General features: G+C 40.5%; 1 protein-coding gene across 1 annotated transcript in view; it reads right to left on the bottom strand.

Moving 5' to 3' along the window:
• DKK2 (dickkopf WNT signaling pathway inhibitor 2) overlaps positions 1–19,683 on the bottom strand; it is a 49,061-nt gene extending 29,378 nt beyond the window's left edge. Inside the window, exon 1 of the mRNA XM_065736518.1 lies at positions 19,417–19,683. Within this exon, the coding sequence (XP_065592590.1) occupies positions 19,417–19,674 (258 nt within the window). The 5' untranslated portion in view covers positions 19,675–19,683. The remainder of the gene's footprint in view (positions 1–19,416) is intronic.
• Between the last annotated feature and the right edge of the window lie 1,892 nt (positions 19,684–21,575).

Genomic DNA, 21,575 nt, shown 5'->3' with positions numbered 1-21,575 from the left:
CTTTCTCCCAGGGATATGCCATAAGAAAATGACAAGGTGCCTGTTGCACTGAAGACAGTACAGCAGGGAAACTGCTTTATAGAAGCAAGACAAGCTCAGTCCACAAACACGGGAGAGACGGCAAAAGATAGAAATGTTAGAAAGAGGAGAGTAAATATATTTATTCCCTCTTGGCATCACAGTAACAACATTTTTTTTTTTATATATATCTTTAAGATTTGCTTCTAGGATGAAGAATTGCTTCTAGGATTTTGTTTTGTTTTCAAGAAACAACAGGTTTCCAAAAAAGCTTCAATCCTAATTAGTCCTTCTACTTGGAGTCAGGTTACTGGTGTTAGGGATTATGTTAAAATGTCTCATCGAATCTATCCAGAATCAGCAGAGTTCTGAATTTTCTTAATACAGTAACTATTTCCCACGCTGATCAGTCCAGCTAACCTGCATACAGATACAGTAACTGAAATAACTTCTGGCTTGTGCAGCACTAGTAAAATTCTCAACTAAAAGACAATCACAGAATTATTATTACTAATGACTCCTGAACAATCAAAATTGCACGGCTTTATCCCAGGAAAGGTTTCACCTCCAGCAGATGAAATCATCTTCATCCTCATCTTGGGAACTGACTAAATTTAAACTTCGAGAAACGATACACACAAAAATAAGCCACTGTTCAAGAGTCTTGATTCAGAATCATTCCAAACAAACTACTCTTCTAAAGGCATATAGAAAAAGTCGCTATGACTTTATCAGCAATAGGAATGAATATTGTCTTTTTAAATCATTATTAATTTAGGCTTGAAAAGACCTAATTCCTGGAAGGTTGTTTGTTTGTTTGTTTTTAATACCTAATAGGAACTGAAGGTTTCATGTCTTTATCACACTTTTCAAGTATTATGCCCTTTTATGACAGCTTTCATTTTCCTAGCAGTAGAAAATGCAGAAGGAGTGATAACACAGCGTTGTTAAAAGCAGAAAATACATTATAGCCTTCCCACTTAATCCACGTACTGTTAATAGCGTATATACATATATATTTGTATATGATCATAAAGTTTTAAGTCAGCTATAACATAAAAAAAAGAGGTTCAAAAATAAGCTGTTACAGTGGGAAAGGCAGAGACACTCTCACCATACCATCACTAAAGCAATGTCGTTGGCTACAATCCTTAAAGAATTTTAAAGCTAGAAATGTTGTAGTCACTCAACAGTCTTCTTTCTACAGCTTGACTGATCATTTACTAAGTCTATTGCACCCTAAATTCCCCTTAGCCGGGAGCACAACGATTTTGGATTTAACTATTACAAATACCACTAAGTTACAAGTATTGCATTGCTGAAGTTTTGTTTTTAAATATGTATGAGACAGTGGTGATGAATTATCCACAGAACAACTCCATTAGAACAAAAGATAAACATGGGACTGAATGCCTGATTTTCACAAGTCTCATTTTGCTCTGAGCTTTTGTTACCTTCAACGGATAATGTCTTTACCATCTTTCTTCAAAGAACAGAAATAATTTTTCAAAGCCATACGTTGCCAAATGCATCTCTCTCTCATAAACTGCATCCTTCTGAACTAGCTGGGAAGGGTACACATACAGGAATATACATATTACATGAGGGATAGAGTTCGCGGTACTATGATGTCAACAGTTTGCTGATAAACTCATTACTTTTTCCAGACTGCATTTCTCCATAAGCAGAACATGAGTACTTCATGGCAACACACTTTGTAGACAAACTACATTGCCCTACATTTGACACAGTCGTTCACCCCTCTCAGTTTGTAAAATCTGGATCCAATTTTCAAATGAAAGATCACTTTGCCGAACATTTATTTTTACAGAGGAATTACTTTACCAGTGTTTGGTGAATAGGCCCTTTTCAACCTTGGAGGTTATTTATTTAGATTTTTTTCTCTTCTAAACGTTGGTGGAAAATGTTTGCTCGAGGGGCACCACATGCTTCTGATCTGATGGCTGACTGACTTCTGCTGCCTAAAAAGCACCTTGTCAGCAAGTACAAGTACAGACGGGAGGCTAAACGCTTGTTACATATCAAAATGAACTGGGAATCACAGCCCCAGCTTCAAAAGCATGTCAGATGAATTGAGCTCCAGTCTAATTCAGAGTCCTGGGAACTTAGATTTCTACATGCTAAGGAGTTTGCAGAACCAAATAATAATGCTGCAGAGAGAGATGAGCAAGAACTGAACACTCCAGTGTGAAAGCTGAGAAGGAAGAATGCAACAGCAACCTGCTGATAAAAGAGCAAATATAGCTTCCCAAAGCTAATACTTCTAGCTGCAATAAATCATAATGAAGAAGGTTTCCTTCTTAGAATCAGTAAAAAAAACTGGGAATACAGCATTTTTTATGTTGATGTGGGATTGAAAAGAGAAAAGCTTTTTATCCCAAGAGTTTTTGTGAGAAAGCAGAGCAGACTCAACGCTATCTTGCTCTTCCCACCGCATTTTTTTTTCTGTTTCTTTCTTAATAATTAAATGTACTCACTAAGTTCTGATGTTTCCAGCAATACTGGAATCAGAATGTTTTCTTAAAAGATAAAAATTCTCAAAGTAGAAGGTGTGTTAGGTATATATCTGTAAAACAAATATTCCCAAGGCAAGTTTAGAAAAACTACTGTGTATTTAACAATATCGTTTTCAATCACTGTGCTTCCTATTAGATTTTTTTGACACACAACATCATTCTGTATTAATCTGTGTCCTTTCCTGAAAACACAGGAAATACACACTATATTAACTGTAATCTACGTATGTCATCCTCCAAATGTTTTGAGTTCCTAAAAATAAGTATTTATTTCAGAAAAGAGCATTTCCACACATTGGAGAAATTCAGGTACCACATAAAATCTGTGTAAATTCTCTTTGTTCTTATGCAATGAAACGTCACTGTAAAAACAAAACAATCTCCAAAACTCCAAATCTGCGTTACTGTCACCAGTGCATTACCAGCAATAGTAATGCTGTGGTGACAAGACACAAGTAGCAAACCAATGCTTTTATTACAAAGTTATGCACACCTGCACTGTTTTGGGTTGCTGACAGTGCACCAGGTAGAAGGGACTTGGGAACTTCTCCATTTGTGAGCCCATCAATATAGAGGAAATATTCATTATCAGATGCCCCGTACAAACACAACTTTTTCCTTTAATCTCTTCTCTCAGTCCACACACTCTAGTTTCACAATTATCTAACAACAATTCTTCCTTTTAAATATACCATCTTACAAAAGCATGATACCACTGTCCTGCAGGAAAAATGCAGAGGTTTGGATTTATTCTTGAAAATGCTTGACTTGAGAAGTGACACAGACAATGGACTGGAACAGTGAATTAGTTCAGCTGAAAAAGACTTGACCATCAAATCTGACTATCCGCATAACAATACAAGTTTACTACTAAAACAAGGCTCTAAGCACCACATCCACAAGTTTCTTAAATGCTTCAAGGGATGGAGACTCCACCACCTCTCCAGGCAGCTTGTTCCAATGTCTAACCACTCCTTACATGAAGAAAAAACGTTCCAAACATCCAGTCTAAACTCTCCCTGGAGCAATGTGAGTCCACTGCCTCATGTCCTGTCCTGAGAGAAGAGACCAGCACCCACCTCGCTGAGACCTCTTTTTAGGTAGTGGTAGGGATTGATGAGGTCTCTCCTGAGCCCCAGTTTCTTCAGGTGCTCCTCATACATCTTTTCTGTCATATCTATGACAGCTAGGTATGTGGGCAGACTTTCAAAAGCCCAAAAAAGGTGTTAAAATCTGAGATTTTAACAAGAAGCCAAATTCAGGATAGCAAGTTCCTTCCAACTCTGCTTTAAAAAGGGGAACAAGCTAGACTTGGTCACAGCTATCAGAAATCACATACTACCTATGCTATGAATGTTACAGGACGCATTACATCAATCACAAGTTACAGGACATCACATCTTGCTCTCAAGAACAGCAGAGAGGCAGTGACTCTGCCAAGCTACTTATTAAATTAGGTGGTGGGAACCATGTTTGAAGAAGCAAGTATTTTAAACACATGTATTAACCATGGCTCTTAACTGGTTGGGAGTTTGCAGCTGGAAGAGGAGATCAAAAGAGTTTTCTGATGCTTTTTTGTTGTTGTTTGTTTTGTTTTTAATACTAACAATTCATTAAACTGGAGCTGGTAACAGGAGACTGCAGCTGGGGGGAGTGGCAGGGGAAGCGCATATTTGCAGGCTATGTGAATTCCCCCTTTTCCCTGACGTAGATGTCATGACAGTGGGGAAGAGCTCCCCAGCAACTTTAGCTCATGACTTCTAGTTATGCTCCATACCATTTCTAGTCACATTCATTTGAAAGATAGAGTGGGAGATTCCTGGGTTGTTCAACTACAATCCTGAGATGCTGTGTCCTCAGTTGCCTGTATCTGTCGCCCTGTACAATCCTGGCATGAAAGTAGTTTCCATTGAAACAATAGTAATACAGAGGACACTCAACTTTTCAGAAAGCTGTAAGGTTGCTGTAACAATAGATGTGATAAATACAATTTGCACTGGTAAATATTCTATTAACACATCACTGAAATACACAATAACTCACTATGTTTAAAGGAGAAAGATCTGCTTCTTCAATCTGCACATTTTCATCAGCTTAGAAAATACTTTACCAAAAGGCAGGTGGAAGCACTGACTGCCTCTGCTATAAGCTCAGGAGGAAGGGACTCTGCTGTCAAGCCCAAGTTTGCTGATCCTATCTGTTGCAAACTGCCTTCAAACATAACAGAAAGACAGAGATCTCAGCAGGAAAAAAGATGGTGAATTCTGAAGGCAAATGTAAGTAAATTCATTGAGTTACAAAGAATTTATCATAGAGGCTCCCCACAAAACTACAAGATATATTTATGAAGTTTCTATAAACTATAGTCCTACATATACTCAGTCCTACATATAATGATAATTTAGGAGGAAAGTATTTACTCACAAGCAAAAAAGCACTTCAGGAAGTAACAAAAGAAAGCCATCCCCAACCCAAAACCTTCATTCGGAGTGATGAATGGCATGAAAATTGGAACCCTCTTTGAAAGTATTTACTTCCTTCAGCTGACCAAATGGTAGCAAAATTGTTTGAAAAGTTTACCCTCTTGTGTGTGCTCAATACTTTGTAAGTCTGTCCTCAGCCTCTTTGTCTATTTCTTCCTTTTCCATTTCCTTTTCATTACATTCATGTTTTCCATTCACTCCAGTGATCTCTCTGGAATATTTAATGCGTAGTCCAGAAGTCTCCCTGAATGAAAAACCCACTCTGAAGTCCATGGGAGTATTCACACTGATTTCAATGGGCATCGTCCTGAAACCTCAAGCTCATATGAATTGATGATAGCAATTCATGATATTGAGAATAAATTCCTGATAATTTGCCATTGTGTTTAGTACCTACCAGTGCAATTTCTCATCTCTGCATTTGTCTCATTTCTACTTGAGCAGTTCCATGTGTCTCCCACAGCATTACAGGGCAACAAGCTATACATGTGAAACAGTAGTTCAGGCTGTCTTAATTGCGAACTGTCTGCCCTTGGCTCTTCTAGGAACATAATGAAGGATTGCTCCCCAGTCACCTTTTCTATACCATTCCTGCTCTTCCATGGTATCTCTTTCCCAAACTGGGTGATGCAAACCACTTGATTTCTTCTGTGTCAAAGCAGTTCTGCTCTGATCACTCCCCTGTATCCCCTCCCCCATCCAATCCTGTCCTCTTTATTGCCTTTTTACAAAAAATGCATGCAGTTACTCAAGACGAGCAATACATTTAATTTAGAAGTAGTATAAAATGACCCTTTTTTATTCTCAGTTCCTGATATTCTGCTTGGATTTTTTTTCTTTTCCCGTCTCCCTTTGCTGCCACTTTGTGACAGCTACAGTGACTCTAATTTAGAAGTTATCGCTATACGTGCCTAACTATTGTCACGTTATTCATCCATACTGCTCTCTATACCTATAACAACAGAATTTTACCCATGGCTTTATTTCCCAGATGCTCATCATACTGGATTTTACTGCAACTCTTTGTGGCCCACTTCAGTTCTTATTGTTCTGGATACATTTCATTAAAAACTTATGTGCCTCACTAATCCCGCTTTCCAGATAAATTTCCAATACACTGAGCATCAGCCTCCAATGATTTGTATGAAACTTCCCTTACATCCTTCCCTGCTTTGCAAAAACCAGCCATTTAGTCCTGCTGTTTTTTCCTGTCCCCTTACTGCTTATTAAATATTCTAATCTGTTGTGAGAAGGGTTACTCCTTGGCAATTCAGTTTCTTTAAAGCTTTTATACTTGAGCTGGAGCTCTGTTCACACATGTATTAGAAGTGCAGTGGCAAAGCACTTGCCAGAAACAGCATCATTTGAGCTTGATCTGTCATTAGCCTAGTAAGAGAGCTCTTTTGAAACATTAACCTTCATGTTCTCTTCATAAACATGATTAAGGGTGAGTATTAAGAGAGCATTTTGGGAGGCAAACTGGAAGGAATAGGGGAGCCTCAGCCTCACACATGTTAGCAGGACAGTGGAGCATTTGAGGTTTCTTCTTCTGGAAAATATTCAGGTGAAACATACTGTGAAAATCAACTTTAGAAGAAGCAAATGTTCACAAAATGTCTTCTTGCAGCTACAGTTTACGTTAATTTCCTGCCAATGTGGTCATTCTGGATAGGAGGGGATCAAAAGTAAAAGCAACATGAAACTTTACTGAGCTTTCCCAGCCTACAAAAGCACAAAGGCTTCCACTGAAGCCAGCAGTCCCAAGAGCAGCCGAGCTCCCTGTCCTGCAGTAACACAGACATGTGTTGTATGACCAACAGTGTAGCGAGTTGCCCTCAGGGCTGATCCTGCATGCTTGCACCAGTTTGGCAGCATGGCAGTTTGGCATCCCCGGGGAAATTCAGCCCACCTTCAGCTCTCCTACAAACACATCTTCCCTTCAGATGAGAGGTAATAAACTCAAATTTAAGTGCTGCATCTCAGAAGGCTTGCATGTCAGGAAAAAATAAATAAAATTGAAAAGCAAAACAATACACAGAAATTGAGACCAAATACTGACCAATAGAGAACACAATACAGCCAGAAATACAACCAGAAGGAGCACTGGAGGTTGAACCAGGGAAAGAGAGGAAATCAAATCCAGAGACCAAGTGTCAGTGTCAGTTGTGCAATCTGTTTTCACAGAATCATCTAAATCTGAATTGGTGAATTCCACTACAGCTTTTGCTCCTACCCATTGCTACATGCAAGGTCTGTGGGAAACGAGCAAGGCATGTCTCTGGAAAACAGCATGAGTCCGGTGCCTCCAAAAGGCCGAAGTCAATACGTTCCTGTGTCAGATCCATGCACCAGGGTAGCCATCCCAGCTGCACAACACATGATGTGTCGACTGCTTTACATAGGGTGGGTCAGGAAGAGGCTCATTAAGGAGAAACTCTACAGCTCTGTTTGCAACATCTTTGCATCCTCAACCAGTTTCACACCGAAGCCATATTACACTGTTTTCAGAAAAGGGTTACTCCACACAGAGACCAAAATCCCTACAGAATGGTTAGATGAACCACATCTATTACATTAGATACACGTATACCACTGATCTTTCATATCATTATTTCTCTGTTGAGGAAAAAACAAATTATTCCAATTTAACTTTTTATGCAATAATATTTACAACAAAGCATTCCATTGACTGAATTCTGATTATCTTACATTGGTGATGACAGACAGAGCTTCTCCCTAAGTACAATTTGCAGCAAGGGAGTCTCAGCCTAACCATTTCCTCTGGGTTGAATTTCTCTCCTGTTTGGAAAGGCCATGACCCCACTCCCTAAAGCTGTACACAACATAAGTCCCTCAAAAACAGTCAGCAGAGTTAGGTACACAAATCCCCTTGAAATTCACCCTATTTGTAAACTAAGAGCCAACCTCTGAGATGGCTTTCCACAGAAGCGTGGTTCGCTGCTTTGCTAAGATGGGCAATGACAGCATGTTTTACATGTGGAGTTATTTGCATGGCATTTCTGGCAGTGTGAGCTTGTTCCTGTGGACACATATTTTTGTCGCTTCTGCTGGGAAGCAGTGCTGGAGGGAAGTGAGTTTCATCCCTGCTTTGATTACTGAACAGTCCCCACTGTGGAACTTCCCCATGGTGCATCTGAATGTTATTCCTGAATAATTCAAGGTACCATCACGTAGCTGTTACAGATGATAACTAGTTTGGTTTTGCTTTCCCCATCCTTGATCCTTCTGTTCTGACCTTTCAGCTGCAAAATAGGCCGTAGCATTTCATATGAAAAGCTACATCAGTTCCAGCTAAGCCAATTGCACCCCAGACCTGGAACTCCTACATCACTCTCATATCTGCTTGTACAATGAATACACTGGCTTCTATTTATCCCAAACCTTTAAAACAAAGTTAAAGCTGTGTTATCCTACTCTTGATCTGGTTCTATCAGAGGAAGATTTTGTGGCTAACTCATTGAGACTAGAGCCTGAAAGTAGATACCCCATCCAGTGCAGAATGGTACCTTGGCTAGTCTGTGCTGTCTGTGATACATGCCTGTTACACAAAATGAAACATTTTTGGAGTGCTAACTCCCTGTTACACAGACAGTCTGCAGACTATTTGCTATTCCTTTTTGGCCTTGTTTTTAACAGGGCCTTAAAACATATTTTTCCTTAAAATGACAACATTCTTATCTGCCCTCTTTGTTCGTGGGGCTTTGTGTGCTCATAAACAGTTTAAGAGTTCCCTTCACACCTGTGATGCACATGTGTGCCTGAAATAAAGGCTCTCTTATCTATCCTTCACTGATAAACTTAATAGCACAGTGTTTAAGAAAAAGCACTGTCCTTGTGACCACAATAAATAGAACCAAACCCAAACCTACAGCAGTGACAGTAAAGTCTGGGCAAGGAGAGAGCTTGACCCATGAAGCTCATTAAAGATCTGCACTCTCAGATACTAGGGTTGTCTCTAGTTTTGCTCTCTGGGATTTAAACTCTCTGTAACCTGAGTTCATTGAAGTGCATTGGTAATAGAAATCCCCGCTTGTATCTCAAATGAACATCTGCCTATCGAGTGTGTCCGCACATTAAGGTTTTAAAGATTCTACAAACAATTTTTAGTGAAGACATCAGAAGCCTGGATGGCTTTATTAAATCTATGCACCAGGCCAAATTCTGTCCTGATTTTGCCAAACTGAGGAGGGTGTAAGTGAGGAAAAGGTAATCACGAAACTTTGACTTTCAAACTCATTCTTCCAAGCAGCCTATCTTTCCTTCAGCACTCCAGCCAGTCAATCCTCCCATACTTTGAATGTCATCCAAAGATTAAAAAAAAGTCTTACATATTCACTAACCATAATAGTATTGCCTTTCAGCTTACAATTGATCTCTGTCTACCACTGCTGTTTGGTCAATGCTTACACCAAGACTCATATAGACAAATAAATTCATAACATACAAAAAATTAGAACCTCCTATTTCTCACATATTCTAATCATTTCTCTGGAGAAATAAAGGGAGAGTCTTTCTTACCTCTTTTTCTTACTCCAGTGTTGCAGCAGAGAGGCTGTGGGGAAGGCAAGCAGACCTGCACCACCTGACCAGGCAGCAAATCCTGCTCAAAGATGCAAGGAGGCAGCTTGCATCATCCCAAGGTTTTTGCTTCCTTTGGCTCCCTGGACTCTATGTTCCTTACTTGGAAAATTGTGCCAAAAATGCCAATTAACATAACCCAAACTATGCTAAAGCCATGCTGCTTTTTAAAAACAGCTTGCTCAGAAAATGCCCCCTGGAAACTTGTTTACATATTAGGGAATGGATCGGCACACATTAGGACTTCCAAGCCACGACTCCTCTTTTCATCTGCCTTGTACTGGCTACACACTGCTCCTGCTGACCAAGCTCCAAGTTGAAGTCTCAGAGGGAAGAAATCCCCAAGCTGGCCTGACCACAGGACACTCTGGGATCTGTAAGACTGTCTCAGCCTCTTTTAGCTTAAGCACTGTTACAAAGTCTAAGATAAATTTCTCTTCACAGAGAAAAGCTTAATCTTCTGGTTAGACAACACCACACACTACATTTTGATACTTAATAAATTCTACAGAGCTATAATACAAGTACTCATTTGGTCACTTATCCTTTTACCAATGAAAAACAACTGAAACTGAAGTTCAGTTGCAATGTGTTGCAGCTGCTGTGGTGAGGACCCCCTTGGAAAGCAATTTCCAGAGGATTCTTCTTGTTAAAAAACCATTTCCTTAGTGAGAAATGGGGTGTCTGGAAGATAGCAATGGGGATAAGACTAAGCACAGAAGTTTACAAGCATTCCTGAAGAGCATTTAAAAACCCCTATATTTATTCAAACAATTACCAAAACATTTAATGCAGTTAAGCAGTATAGCCTCTCCACCAAAATACGGACTTGTTGGCCTACCTTTGAATGGAAATTTTTTCCTCACTGTCCCTAAGAATACACGAGGCAGCACCAGCACTTGGCTCCAATCAGAAGAAGATTGTTACCAATATATATAAGCAATTGTTACCAATATATATAGAAAAGATAGATAGCAACCTCCTGTTTCCCCAGTTCTCTCACAGCTTTCAGCCTTTCCATTCTTAAGCATTGACCCACAAGTTTCCCGCCCCAAGAGCTGGTTGAACTACTTCCCTACAAGTAATATACATTGCAAGTTTAGCTTTGTTGGGAGTAACAGGAACTGAGAGCATATGGAAGAACAACTTCAGCATCACTGAGTAACCTGCAGTGTTTAGCTCACACATCGCAGCATGTGGTTGGTTCAGTGGGTTGGATGGCATCATTATTGTCACCGGAAAGGGTGAAAAACTCACATTTCAGAATTACAAGTCTGATAAAATTTTCAGACTATGCCGGAAGTGTGACACCTGATGTCTTCACATGTACTTTACATCATCGCAGGCTGTTGATGAGATGATCCCCCCACAAAAAAAAAAAACAAAAACAAAAAAAAACAATAACCAGGCCATGCTATCTATCTCTGGAAACACTGCCAAATTTATCATCAGAAAACACACCAGCTGTGCCACCTTTTCTAGTTTGCCAGTCGGTCACCCTGTTCCCTGTTAGATGAGAGCCACTTTTCTTCTCCCTCCCTTTTTCTTCCATTATTACTATCCCTTCACGTTCCTCATCACACACACTCTCTCTCCATGTGAATGTTGCATATTAACCATCAAATCACAATCTGGAACTCTTTCTTTTCTTTGGTTAGGAATGTCATTGTTCTTCCCAACCCTAATGAGGAGATGGTCCTTTCACAGCTCCGTTTCCCTTCCCTCCCTCCTGAAGAACAACAGGGAGACAATGGACAAGAAGGAAGAAAGTTCCCACCCCACATCCTTCCTAACAAAGAGATGTAGGTGGCTCACAGCTCAGTCTCTGTATCCTGTGCAACCTAATGCCCCAACATAAACAAGTGGATAAACTTCTATTTTTATCACAGAAAACCAGAGGATGTCCTAAGATGTTCACTAAGAGCCAGCAGGGTGGCAGGCTCTGCTCTTTTGCTGTCAACCAGAAAGGAAAGAAACAAGCAATAAAGGCAAGTCTGTGCTAGCCCTGCCAGCTTAGGTCAACAAAACATTTAGCTATTTTTTTACCCAGCTGCAGCTGAAGGCACATTACAGAGATAAAACGCATGCCAAGCCTGAAGTTCCATACCACCACCCTTTGCTTGAAGCTCTATGTCATGTTGGACAGAGGTTTTCATATTTTAAACCTACACTCTGTAAGAGCTTGCCCTGAACAGGGATCATATACCCTGCCTGCGGCAGGGGAATTGTGACTTGACGATCCTTAAGGTCCCTTCCAACCCAAGCTATTCTATGATTCCATGATATGAGCAACAGTACTGCTGTGTTATACTCTACACAAACACACCCACGTTAAGAAAATCACAGAAGGCACTGAGGTCCACCAGAAAGATGGAGTCTTCCTTGGAGAATCAGAAAGCCTCCAAAAGCTGCTTTCATTTGCAACTTCAGGAAACAACCTAAACTATTTAAGATGAGAGCCTAGCTCCAATTAAAAAGGACTTAGATACCTATGTGTTGACTTGAATACTTGACACCAGCTACCTGGAGAAATGTGGTGTCCTCTGTGAAACAACAGAGTTCTGCTGAGAGAGAAGGAAACAACCACTACCAACAAAAACTAACCCCACCAAAATAAAAGGAGAGGATAAAAGAATACAGAAGCAAATATTAAGTAAAAGATGGTAGCACATCTGTCACTATCAGGTTTTGGTTTTCTTTTTTTAACACAGCTTAAATCTTTCTGATGCTTCTGAAAATGAATTGAACTTAGTTAATTCCAACTAAATTAGTTATACTCGTTTCATTTCTGTTGGTGGTCTTACAAACAACACTGTGTCCCCCCTTCCAGAGCCCTTTTATGCCAAAATACCAAACTTCAGCATTTCTGCAGGCTGTTCTGAAGAGGTTCATCCTTTTCTGCAGGAATATACAAATCCAAAAACTATCCTGTTCTGAGAACTAAAAAAAAAAAAAAAGAAAAACAAAGGAGCTTTTTCCTCTTGAGATGCATTACTTTCAGTGTAAATTCAATCTTTCTAGTTGAGGTTCAGATTCCAAGAATAAACATTTGTCACAGAAAGAGGTCACGCTGACAGCAAGTCACTGCTTCCCTCCATGAGAATTGCCAAAACGTGCAGAACTGAGCCCTGTCCTCTCGCTCCCTGGCCTGATGAGTACGCCTTTTAGAGGCATGCACAGCCTGGTTCACACTTACATGATGCACAGAGAATGAGGCAGAGGGCTTGCAGAGCGAAGCAACACCTCATTCCTGAGCATGTGCAGAACAGTCCACCTTCACTTACTGCTAAAATCACTAAAGCAGTGCCATTTGCACTGCATATGTGCAACATGCATGTCTCCAAGATTCATTACTGTGCATATGAAAATTCAATCATATCAAAGCTTAGCTTTAAGAAAGTCCCAAGGGGCTGAACCATGTGCTTATGTACTTTGAGGGGGGATAGAAACAACCCTCATTTTTTTTTTCCTTTTTTTGGTAGTGTTACCCCAGTTTTTCTTTTCTTTTTTTTTTTTTTTTTTTAAGTAAGAAAAGAATAGCTGCTGAATGAGTGCACATTCCTGCTGTGTGTTTATATCCATCCATTTCATAACACGAGTTCTGTTTCTGTGCAAATACAAATACATAAATCATGGATGGATGAAGAGTTAATCTCGAGAAAGCTAATTTTAATGAATAAAACTAATTATTTGAAAACTGCTGTGATTTTGTCATTTAGTATCACACTTTTTGTCATTTAGGCAACACGTATACCTCCCTGCTCTCTCTTCTCTCTACTTTTTGTGGCTCTTTCCAAGGCACACCATTCTACAATTTGGAAACCCCACACATTTAGCAGTTTTCATTACAATGTGAAAATTGCTTTTTCATCAAGTCTTTATTTATTATTTTATTCATTTATTTATTTTTATGAAAGTAAATCTATTGTTCAATCAAAAAGGGAAAAATGTACTGAAGGAAAGTGGTGGTTTTGGTTTGCACATCCTACACTTGATCAAAAGAGGACAAATGTATATGTTCTATAAAATACCTTTGCAAGCAAAGTACATTTAAAAAACCCATAAAAATTGAATCTGCTCTTCCTGGCTTTTGTATAGGCCATTCACATCCATGGATGTGAACCTCATAGAAGTTGGTTTCAACATTAAGAAACCAGAAACATAACGTAAGTCATAACTGAAGGACAATGATTTTCAAAGAGACACCCTCAGTTCTCTAAAGCACAATCAAAATGCACATGGGGCTTTACTGGTGGAGTGAAAGCAGGGAGGTATATTCCCTGCTTTTCTTCCTTGTTCTGAAACGTCACACAAACTTTGACTTCTAGGACCCATCACCAACATCTAGTAGCTGCCACGCAGACCCTGTGGACACCATGCACTGACAGGCTAAGGGGAGGTATGCTGCTGGCTGCAAACCTCCAGTTCAGGTGGGAAGGTATCTGCTTCAAAGGTGTTCCACAAATCAACATTTCTACATGTATATGTATAAAAAAAGGGTTTTGGATACAGTCTAACAAGAACTACAAAACTGAAGAGGAGAGTCATGCAAAGAGAATCAGGAACTTCACGAGACTCCTCCTTCGTGGAGTTAAATTTCTCCAAAATGGCATTTCCAGAGTGAGGCACTTGTAAGAACAGCTGTGGAAGGACTAAGGCTCAACTGACAAGTCGTGATATACAAAATAATTGCAAGACGCAGCCAGTGTTGAGATAAAGACAAACTTAAACTTGTGCTACACAGGCATCTGCAAAGCATCAGTTAATCAAACAGTGTGATAATCAGAGTCATTTTTCTGAGGGAAAAATGTAATCATGCTTCATCTTTTGTGTTATCCTTAGACTTTTACAGACTTTCCAGACAGAAACCAACTTTTCCTAAGTATTTGCACACTGGACAGCACATCAGAGCCCATGACATTTTCTAGGCACTATTGCAACATTAATAGGAAGTAGTCCTAGAAAAGCCACTTTATAGGAGTTTTTGCTCTGTATTAAGAAGTCAAATAATAACAAATTAAAGGGGGCACCAAAGCATAACCCAGGAAGGAGCTAATACTCCGCATCCCATTTTTGCAATCAAGAGACAAGCCACTCAACTATTTAGCAACACTGCTGCCAGTAAGCCAGTGTTTCCCAGATTCCACATGGAAGAGCAAAGAGCACATTCTCTAGTGACCTCTGCAGATTTAGCAATCCTGTGCTTTTTGTTTTGGTTTGGTTTTTTTCCTGGTATTTTTTCTTTTCTTTTTTTTTTTCTTTCCATTTTTGGACTGTTGCTGGATGTAACTTCTAGGTATTGTAATCAATTTATTTTTAATTCAATGGAGAAATAATTTATACTGTCTTGGTTGCTAACTATTCCCTAGTCCTAGTATAACTATTGTGGTTACATTTTTTGTGTCTTTGGTACATTCTGTTGTAACATTCTCAGGGCACTGAAGTCAATTACTAAATTTCATGCTGTTTTACTTGCTACAAAGCGCCATCCAAGCATTTTCTAGCAAGTCCTTGTGGGTAACTACGTCCTGTTCAAGAAGTGCATGCATGTCTGTGTGCTGATGGAGATGAGGTCAGTGTCAGTGTAGCCATTTTGATTAATGCCTCTTTCCTTTGGTTTCTGTGGGCTTAAGCCTCTTAGTACAAGAGTTAAAAAAATAAATTAATTAACTAAGCCAAGCACATCAGAAACACAAAGACCTCACTGGTATCTGCCTGTCATGCCTCTGTAGTGTTGTAACTCATCCCAGCTTTTCTATCCTCTCTCCCTGTTCCAAACCTCATCCTCTCTCACCCAACCCACAGCCATACCCATCTCCTTTCCTGGCTGTCTCACTTCTTCCCTCACTGCTGCTGCTCCCGCTGTGCATGTGGGGAAGTAGGAGGGCCAGTTCTGGCAGGAGGCACAAACCCAACAAGCTATGTAGTGGCGGGGGAAATGGGAGACGTGACCTGTCGAGGAGAGAGACGAAGGAACAGCTTTCAGCCAGGGTTTGGGAAAGTTAGAGAGTCATAGAACCTACAGTTTGAAGAATAGAAATGTCTGGAAATGGAGCACAGTAGGTCTCTGCTTCCCACATCACTGCACTGGAGAAGGAAATCCCAGCGCCAGTGTAGGGAGGAGGGAGGGAATACAACCCAGAGGCAAGAAATAAGAAATGTGGTGAAGTGAATTGAAATTGCTACAGTGCAACCATAAAGAAATCTATGAACACTTATGACTTGCACTCCCAATTATGATATATAGATGTTTCCCTTTCAGGTTGCACCACTGTAGCAGAACAACGACACAGTAGAGCTTTCCGTAATGCAGTGGGAGCCGTATCTAACATGCAGAAAAATTAACACTGACAATGTGGCCTCTTTCATTTACGGCTCTATTCACTGCATTATACTTATTGAGAGAGAAGATGTAACCAATATATCCGTGACAACTTTCCAGAGTAGCTAACTATCAAAATGTTGGCTGCTCCTGAGAGTCGTTCCTCTAAATCAAGTTGTGAAAGGCAACTGGTGGCTAACAGCATACAGAACCAAGCACTCTGAAAAGCAACAATCTAACATGCGCTGTACACTCCTGTTTCTAAGCGTATTTTTCTCTTCTGCAAATGCTGTAGACACTTGTGATTTCCTCTGAAAACGTGAAAACATTAACAGTCTGTATAAAGGGGAAAACGGGAAGGACAATGAAGAACAGTGAAGACAGTAACATTTCACCAATTTAGCACATCAGTGCTCCTCATTCTCTACCTATCCAAGGCATTAAAGGGAATAAAAATAGAAAAGAAATAATATTCCTCAGAAAGAAATAAAATGGCAAGTCATAGTAAAATCCATTTTTGCCCTGCCAGTGTCTCCAGCATCCCAAATCAGTTCCCTTTGCTCACACAAGTAATTTATTTAATTTGAACTGGAACTTTGCCTGATAACAAAGCACAGGATCTTCCTTTTCTGGGCAGAAGCACCGTAACCACCAGCTGAAATACATCAGCACTCTAGATAAGCCATGAACTATTGTATCCGCTGATTTATAGCTGATTAAAGACTCCCAAGTTGCTCCTAGTCCTGAGAATTAATGTATTAAAGAAACCCTCTGCAAGCGCAACAGTCTACCAAACTAGATAAGCAAATATGTTGCCGGCTGGTGGTGCTCCCAGCAGTTTCAGTGGCAGCCCTCTCATTTCCACTGCAGGTATCAGCAGAGGGCTTGCTGCACCCCTCAGAGCTGTCACAGCAGTCCTCACAAAATCTATTAATTTAAGATTAATAACCCTATTCCTTAATAAAATTATTTCCTAGTCGTACAAGTTATTAAAGTCATGTTACCAAGATATGAAAGGTACTTCCATTTTCAACATATTACAAATTCCATTGATGCGAAGGATCGTTTTAGAAATAAAGGCTTAGGCTTCTCTATTCTTATGGCAAACAGCGCACAAAACTTCAATGCAAAATCCCATAACCTAAACAAATCAATCACTAATGTAATAAGAGAGTAATTTACAGAAATTATTATAATGTCGTGTCTTAATTGGTTGAGACCATGTGTCACACCACTGAAAAGAATGCAGCGGCTTACCAACCCTGCAACTAGAAGCAACGCCAACAATAAAGTCTTGTAGCAAGAGTAACTTCTATTTTGTTCCTTTTACAGCAATTCTATGTTAATTGTTTTGCTTCAGGGTAGAGGGTCAGAAATAATATCTCCAATTACTGCTAATAAAGCTGAATCATTTTCATCATGTACAGCAGCATGAGAGTGTGCAGCACCTGGGAACAGTCCCAGGTAGAGAGGGAGGAACCAGGATCAACAGCCCCAATAGGAGGTGAGGCTTGGCTCCCTGGGGAGCTACAGTCACCGATCCCCAGGGGGTTTCTTGATGAAGAAGAGCACAAAGAGGCTTCCTGAGGTGAACTCACAGCAAAAGCTATGAACAGGATGTCTTAACATGTATGCCACCTCTTCCAGCATTACAGACGCTTGCAATACTTTCTCTGCCTTGAAGTATACCCTGAGAGTTTGTGCCAGTAACTAGAAATCTACAGCAAGCAATTTATGTTTACAAGGGCGAAACCTTGCAAACGTAACTTGTGGTCAGCACACCCTGTTATCCAGGAGCTAGGTAAATTACACCCAATCACCCTCATCACTGTGATGAATATACACTCAAGAAATAAGGATGGAAAGACTTCCCCAAAAGGCAAAATTACCTATTGTGACTGGGCTGTACAGTGCAGCCCCACAAAGAACCTGCACTGAAACACACGAGACAGGTAACGCTCAGTGGGAAAATGGTCCTATATACTGACTTTTGGTGAATGCAAACAAAACCGAAGAAAAACCAAGGCAAATGTAAAAGAAAGCATACCATGCTCCTGTATTTCCTCAAGGTGATTTAGCACGATATTTATTACAACGTGCACAAGGAAAGAGCGCAGTACTTTAGTAATATGAAACTTGAGCACAGCATCTGTTACTAAACTTTGCTCAGAGGTAAGGAAAGGCAACCAAATTCTGGGTGAATTATAAAACAATTGAGTGGCTAGGGAAAAGAAAGCTCAGAGAAGTTTAAAAACAAATTTACCACAAATGAAAACAAAAACTATCACCAATATTATTGTGCCTGCACACAGAACCAAATGATAATGTTCAATTATTAGGAAGCTGATAGGAAATGTAGCAAGTTCAGTGGATTGGTTGAATTTGCAGCTTCTCCGCTGTTTTAAGGAAAATGTAGGCAAGACAGAGACCCTTCAGGCACTGAGTATTTTGCCTTTTTAGTGCTGAATGCTGGCAGCCTTCTTGCTGCTACACTGTTTGTTGCTTATGAAAAGCAGCTGTATTTTGAGGTACTAATAATACCCAATGGTATAAAAACTGTATTTTCTGAAGCAGTCTAACTCCTTCGACACCGCAAACAAGCTACATTCATACCATCCAAGCTGAGGCTTGAGGGAAGAGAATTAGAGGATCAGTGAGGACTGATAAACTAAAAAGCAGCATTTTGAGCTATCAGAAATAAAGAATGTTTTCTATGAGGCTCTCCAATTTTCAAGTAGGCTTAGGAAGAAAGAGACTGCATAATTCACAAGCAAGTCTGATTTTGGTTTTGCTTTTTTTTCCATATAGTTTCTGTAACCTTTTCTTTTTCCCTTACACTCAAACATCACATTCAGGACCGTAACTTACCATCTATCCCAACTGGTTAGAACTAAATAAAACTCCCACAGCCAGTGGAGTGTATACTGGACAAGAAAGCTGGAATTTATTTTCTATCATATTAAGCAAATGAACATGCCCTAAGCCATACTGCCGCAACAGCGTGCCTGTTCATTCTCACTAGAGAATCATCAGAAATTAGCTTGCTAGGTAAGATTTTTAAAAGCAAATGAGCCTCGCCACTAGAAACATCTTTCCACCTTGTGTTCAAATTTCCCTCATCTATTCAAAATTCTGTTAATTTATTGCCTGAGAGTTAACAAGAAGTTTCTTCCTTCACTTACAGCAGTAGGCAGACAAAGGCTTGGTTTTTTTAGGATTATCCTTTCTTTCATCAGATATTGATCCTACAGATAAAAATTAAAGGTTTAAGACCCTCTAATGACTACTCTCACAGTTCCTAACACCTGTTTTAATATTATCTTGTCCCAGACAACCCTGACCAAGCTAATTAATGCAACACGGTAAAGTTTTGGAAGCAACATGACTGAGGGACTAGCAATTCTTTGCATATAGCATGCAGACGGACAGACACTTGAGCAATGAAGCGATGTCCTACCTCTCCTTGCCGGTGATAATGCTTGGGAGGTTTTCTCATCTGCTCTAGCATTTTCCCCTTCTTACTGCTAGCAAGCTTCAGTCCCTGGTGGATGCCTGCGGATCTGTTGGTTGCCTGAGTTGGAGCCTCCCCCATCAGGGTGGACTTGATGGAGTTCACCTTGGAGCTGGAGCTGTCTAGCTGGGAGCTCTCCACGATCAGGACCGCGGCTAGTAAGAGGAGACAGCAGGAGCACTTATTCCACATCAGCACGATCATCTCCCCTCCCCCTTATCTTTTTCTCTGTTGATTTTGATTTTTTTTTCTTTTTTAAGGAAAAGTAAAAGAAAAGATGGGGAGAAAGGTTTGAAAAAAATATCTCCCGATGTTGTCAATAAGGCAATGCCTTATTGATTTCAATGCCACACACTCAAGGAGCTGCTGTTCTGAGACAGGAGAAAAGTAATAAAAAAAAAGAATTCCCTAGGAAAAACAAAAACAAAAGCGTGTCAAGTCTATAGGCACTGAGCAACTAAGCGGGTCTGTGAAGTGGTGGCTTTTTCCTCCGGGTTCTTGAGAAGTCCAAGCAATTTTTTAGTAACTGAGAGCAACAGGCTGCAAGGCAATGCAGCCAGGCAGCTGCCGCCGGCACCGTCCCCAGCACGTTTGTTCAGCTCCAGAGGAAGGGCGGCGAGCAAGTTACTTCCCCCACTCCTCCTCTCCTGCTGCATAAGCCAGCAGAGAGGAAACTCAAACCAGATCCAATCCAAGCAGCACCGGCAGAAGCTGGACTTCGTTTTCTTTCACTCTCTCTCTCCCCCTTCTCTTTACTTTTTATTCCCCTCCTCCTTTTTTTTCTGTCTTTTGCCCCAGCCCATGCAGCCAGCAGGAGTGAAAGCACCGGGTCTCCTCCTCCTCCTCCTCTTCCTCCTCCTCCTGCTCATGGAGGGGCCGTGAGGCTGGGGGCAGAAGCTGGCAGGCAAGCAGGCTGCTGGGTGATCCCCTTGCACCCACAGGGAACTCCAGCAGCTGCTCACTGGCTTTTATTGCTGCTTTTCCCTTACTGGGCTCCACAAGGCAGCCTGCTTGCACCAAGGTGCTCCAGCCCCACAAAGCGTTTGCTGGGTCAGAGAGCGAGTTAAAATTTCAGGATTAAAATTTCACTTTTTCCTGTACTCAGCTTCATATAAGGAATAAGGGATGAAAAACTAAGTAAAATAAATATCTCCTGATGACATTTGCAAAGAAATGCTTCAAGAAGACTGGAAAGCAATCTGCATTCTCACAAGACGATGTTAAAAGCCAGTCGTTTTTGACTGCTTTTGACTTGACTTTTGCCACCAAGCTCTCACCACTTACAAGCCCCAAAGCCAGTGCAAACAGCTAGCAGAATGGCAGGAGAGGCTCTGGCAGATAATTTTCTGGAAGCTGACAGCAAACCACACACATACAAATCCGTGAAAGCACATCTACAGAACAACAGGCAACTTGGACACATATGAGCAGTTGTATGTGCCCACGTGCACGGGTAGCCTCATGGAAGGGAGTGAGTTGCTCACCCACCTGCTCACACAGGCCCAAGCTGAGATGGGGAAACATAAACCAGTGACAGCTCCCTGATTTCTAATAAGAAGTCAATCCTGAATTTCCTCTTCCTATTATCACTGGCTGACATAGTCACGTTTTGTGTTCTTGCTGGGAATAACATGAGTTACAATTCATGTCTCTTCCTCATATTCTCCACATAAGTCACAACGGAGCCTTAGTGCTAATCTGCCCTGCTTCATATATGGTACCAAATTCATATAACACCTGCAGGTTTTGCTTCAGTGATTGCTGTAAGACCACATGTTGTATCAGTGCTTTGGCTGTGATATATACTGAAATAAAAAGAAAAAAAAAAAATCTGCCTGTGCTTCTTTTACAGAGGAAGCAACAGAAATTTATAAGTCAGCAATGGAACACTGACCACCAAAGTCGCCTTGAATAAGGGAGGATTACAAAGAAAGGAAAATAAACTGATGAGACACACGAGAATCCATGACAATAAGAAACACAATATGATGACCTCATGCAAGTATCATTCAGCTCTTCTTGAAATACATTGACATGTGTGGTAGTGAAGGCACATGTGGCACATGACACCTAAAAGGGTCAGACTGTAAGTGGATTGCATCTAA

Source organism: Cyrtonyx montezumae, unplaced genomic scaffold (assembly GCF_038088225.1).
Source record: "Cyrtonyx montezumae isolate F1298 unplaced genomic scaffold, pur_monq_1.0 scaffold_2, whole genome shotgun sequence".
NCBI lineage: Eukaryota > Metazoa > Chordata > Aves > Galliformes > Odontophoridae > Cyrtonyx > Cyrtonyx montezumae.
The sequence above is the reverse complement of the archived record's forward strand: the minus strand, read 5'-3'. Positions and strand labels throughout refer to the sequence as shown.